This window comes from Aquarana catesbeiana, linkage group LG03 (genome assembly GCF_042186555.1).
Source record: "Aquarana catesbeiana isolate 2022-GZ linkage group LG03, ASM4218655v1, whole genome shotgun sequence".
Taxonomy (NCBI): Eukaryota; Metazoa; Chordata; class Amphibia; order Anura; family Ranidae; genus Aquarana; species Aquarana catesbeiana.
Window position 1 is genome coordinate 115,996,244 of NC_133326.1, and position 4,229 is coordinate 116,000,472.

Sequence of the window (4,229 nt, forward strand, 5' to 3'; positions counted from 1 at the left end):
GGAACCTGTCTAACCGCCCGCGGCGAAGGTGCCGCCACCCCCCTTGCACTTGTTGCCACCACCCCCAACAAGCCCTGCAATGCATTGGTAAATGATAGATTGTCACTGGACTTACCGGGCTGACCAGGAGACCTCCCAACAGCCGCTGAGCCGCCTTCCCTCGCCGGTGCTTGCTGGCTTGGCTCCTCTGCCTCATCCGACATTTCCTCATCTGATTGTGCCCTGTGCGCTGGAACGGACGCCACAGGCGAATCCCTCCTGGAGCCCGGCCATCTGCATGCTGTGGAGCTTGTCCCCTGCTGCGATCTGATGATAACACATGCTGCCCTGACGTCCCTGCAACTGGGCCAGCCTGCATGCGATTCCGTCTGCCATCTTGCGACACCTCCGCGCTGCCGAGTGAGCTCCGCCCCCTCGCAGCGTATCTTGACCCTCTGCTCACCGCTTCTCCTACTCCAGCCTCTGCTCTGCCATCCTCCCCCCACGCTCGTTTAGAGCTGCTGGGGTGCCAGACTGCTGTTTTCCTCTGGTGACGTGCGCAGGGAAGCGGCGCCATTGCGGCCCGTGGCCCCGCCCGGTGAACTCTGACCCCGCCGTGTAACGCGCCCGGGACTCGCCATTGCCTCCTTGCTGCTCCGTTTTGCCGGCGGAAGCGATCGTTCTTCCCCTGGACGCCTCTGTGCTCTTCCCGGTCTGTTTGCAGGCCCCGGCGAGTACCGCGCCGGAGGCCGCGATCTCCGCGCACGCGCCGCCGGCTCCTCCACCCTCGCCGATCCCCTTGCCTCCCCTCCGAGCATCTCCACCACCTGTCTGTGCAGCCAATCCGACCCTCTCACCTCCGCTGCCTGCTTCAAACGCTCCAACAAGTCCTCCACACCGGCCATAGCTGAGGAGCAGAGAGATTCTGCCTCCTTGTGTCTTTTTCCCCCACGCACTGCCCGTTCTGGCTCCACCCCCTCCTTATAACTGGACACTCCCCCCAACTTTCCTCCTCTCTCCTCCCCCTACCTTTCCCCAAAACTTAACCCTGTGTGTCACTAGACACACTGTCATGCCCGGCCCTGCTCTAACTTCATTTCCTTCATCGCTCCGGGCCTTACTGTACTGTGAGAAATGTGAAAGTTGCTATTGGCTTTTTCTAATGAAAATTGACTTGCCTCTTGATGCTGATCAAAACAGCTTCAGTACTTTCTGAGTCACAGACCTGGAACAAGTATGCATATATCAGGAGCTTTGCCTTCATTCTGACTTTATAATCTGAGTGTATGTTATGCGTTAGTAACCAAGAAAGTATTTAAACCAGGGACAGCCACACTCCTCTACCCTCTTTGAGTACTCCTCCACCCTGTTCTTTCTGGACTCCTCCCTCTCCTTTCTCCACTTCTCCCTTCTGTTACTGCTCTCCTCCCTCCTGTTTCTGTCCTCCTCCCCTGACTTCTTTCTGCGCTGCTCCTCTTTCATCTTTCTGTGTTGCTTCCCTCACTTGGTTCTGTCTTTCTCCTCTGACTTATTTCTGTCATCCTCCACCCCCTTCTTACTGCACTGCTCCAACCATTGAGCCAGCCTACTGTTTCTCTCGTTTCTCTCGTCTTCCCTGTTCTTCTTTCTGTCATTCTCCTCTTGCTCCCACTTCCTGCTTTCCTCCTCCTCCTTATTCTTTCTGTACTCCTCCTCCTCCTCCTCCTCACTCTTTCAGTGCTCTTCCTCCCTGTTCTTTCTGCACTCTGCCATCCTCTTTCATACTTGCCAACTGTCCCAAATTTCTCAGGACATTCCCGGGATTTAGACCGTTTGGGGACATCTGATGTAAGGGGGCTCCACTGGGGGCACCTAATGCACGGACGGACTCTGCTGGGGGCACCTGATGCAAGGACGGACTCTGCTGGGACACCTGATACAAGGACGGACTCTGCTGGGACACCTGATGCAAGGACGGACGGCTGGTGGCAGTCAACGTGGCAGGTGACACGCTCTGGGATCCCACTGATTCAGCATTATGGTGAGTCGAATGATTTCATTTTATATTACAATGTAATAATAGAAATAATGCACTTCAATCATCCTGACACCATAACAACCATGGTGCCGGGATGATTGAAGTGCTAACACCAGGTGTTTGGAGTATCTTTATCTGCTGATTGTTAAACTTTCTAGAATACACATATTTCCATTGCTGTGTAGGATCTGGGGCTTCTGTCCCTCCATCCCTCTCCCCCCCTTTCCCTCTCCATCCCTCATTCATCTCAGACTCTAACCACACCCCCTTTGAGCCACGCCTATTTAAGACACACCCACTACTTCACATAGACCACGCCTAGTTTTCGCTTTCCCCTAAGCCATGCCCACAACGCATGCCCCGCCCCCTGATTATAACAAGACTCCGCGTACAGCCAAAAAAAGTGTCCCTAAAATTTTTTTTACAATGTTGGCAACTATGCTCTTTGTGTACTCCTCCATCTCCTTTCTGTGCTCCCCCTCCCTCCTCTTTCTGTCCTCCTCTTCCCTCATCCTTTCTGCACTGCTCTATACTCTTCTTTCTGTTTTTCTCTTCCCTCTCCGTTCTGCACTGCTCCACCCTCTTCTTTCGGTTCTCCTCTTCCCTCTTCTTTCCGTCCTCCTCCTTCCTCCTCTCTGTGCACTGCTCCAGCCTCTTCTCTCTGTCCTCCTCCATCTTCTCTTTTATCGCCTCTGCCTTTATTTCTTTTCTGTTCTCCTTCTTCATCTTATTTCTGTCCTCTTTCCTTTTTCTCTTTGGGTCCTCCTCCATTCTGTCTTTTGCCTCCCTCTTCTTTGTGCACTGCTCTAGCCGTATCTTTCTGTCTTCCTTCCTCTTCCTGCTGTCCCCCTCCTCTTCCATCCTTTTCTCCTCCACCTCTCTCTTTATCAACTCCTGTACCTCTGTCATCTGCTCCTCCTCCTTCTTCCTGCTTTCCTCCTGCTCTTCCTCCACCAACTTCCTGCTGCCCTCTTTCTCCAGTGACTTCCTGTTGTCCTCTTCCTCCAACCTTTTCTCCTTCACCTCTCTCTTTATCAACTCCTCCTCCTCTGTCATCTGCTCCTCCTCCCTCTTCCTGCTGTCCTCCTCCTCCTCCATCCTTTTCTTCTCCACCTCAATCTTCGTCAACTTCTCCTCCTCTGTCAGCTGCTCCTCATCCCTCTTCCTGATGTCCTCCTCCTCCTCTGCATCCCTTTTCTCCTCCACCTCTCTTTTCATCAACTCCTCCTCTTCTGTAATCTGTTCCTCAGCCCTCTTCCTGCTGTCCTCCTCCTCTACCTTTTTCCTGCTGTCCCCCTCATCCAAAAAAAAACAACAAAAAAAAAACAAAACAGGGATCACCAGAGAAGATGCAATTTCAAAAAGAAATCAACAATGGTGGTCCCACATTTCCTTCAATAGAGGTTTCCTACAAAGTAATAGTGCAGATCTGGCTTTCCGTGATCAGATAAATCATACCTCCCAGCTTTTTCAGACAGGAACGAGGGACACCTATTAGCAAAAGTATGTAGGCATAGGACACATCCCCTGCCACACCCCCTTAAAGGAGAATTAAACAAAAAAAAATATTAGTTAGTACCACTACTATTCCTTTATACTGGCTTTTGAAGTAACAAATGCAGAGATTAGAAATTGGGTAAAATGTTTATGTAGCAATTACTCACGGTGGAGCTGCTGGTTTAAAGCGGACTATTACCGTCACCTTTGTTACCTCAATTTCACCAGAACCAGGTCTAGGGTCCCGTTGAGTTTAATACCAGACAGTGTAGACACCAGACACTTGAGTATCTTTTCCAATGCTTTAATAAAGAGTAACTGAAGGAAGTAGCAGGAAAGAGGTAGCAGAAGAGTTGCAGGGAAGTTCAAATACCTTTTCTTGATGTAGAATTATGAATTGGAATCTTGTAGATGAAAATACTCTACTTTTAGAGTTGAAACTTTGCCCGCCCGGATAGGTTTCTCTCACTAACCTAGCAACCGGCACGCAGCAAGAACAAAAGTCTCTGCCACAGACTTGAATGGAATAGAAACCCGTACGATCCTCTGCCACAGGATGTAATGGTTTACGATGGACAGCAAACACAGCACTAGAACATTTAAGCCGACCCGGCAGTACTATGCGGTAGGTTAACTTTAGGATGCATCCTCCAACTGAGTCACCAGGCCCCTCTCCAGACCAGCACTCTGCATGATCCTTCCATGACGGGTCCTCCCCTGGGATCTTCTCAGTTGT

The 4,229-nt window shown here is 51.0% G+C and overlaps 1 protein-coding gene across 1 annotated transcript; it reads right to left on the bottom strand.

Annotated features, from left to right (window-relative positions):
* Positions 1-2,294: 2,294 nt before the first annotated feature.
* Positions 2,295-3,381, bottom strand: LOC141131139 (uncharacterized). The gene is made up of 2 exons (XM_073618195.1): positions 2,450-3,381; positions 2,295-2,363 (listed from the first exon to the last, which is right to left on the bottom strand). Exons 1-2 carry the CDS (start codon positions 3,212-3,214, stop codon positions 2,295-2,297), a joined length of 834 nt encoding a protein of 277 aa, XP_073474296.1. The 5' UTR covers positions 3,215-3,381.
* Between the last annotated feature and the right edge of the window lie 848 nt (positions 3,382-4,229).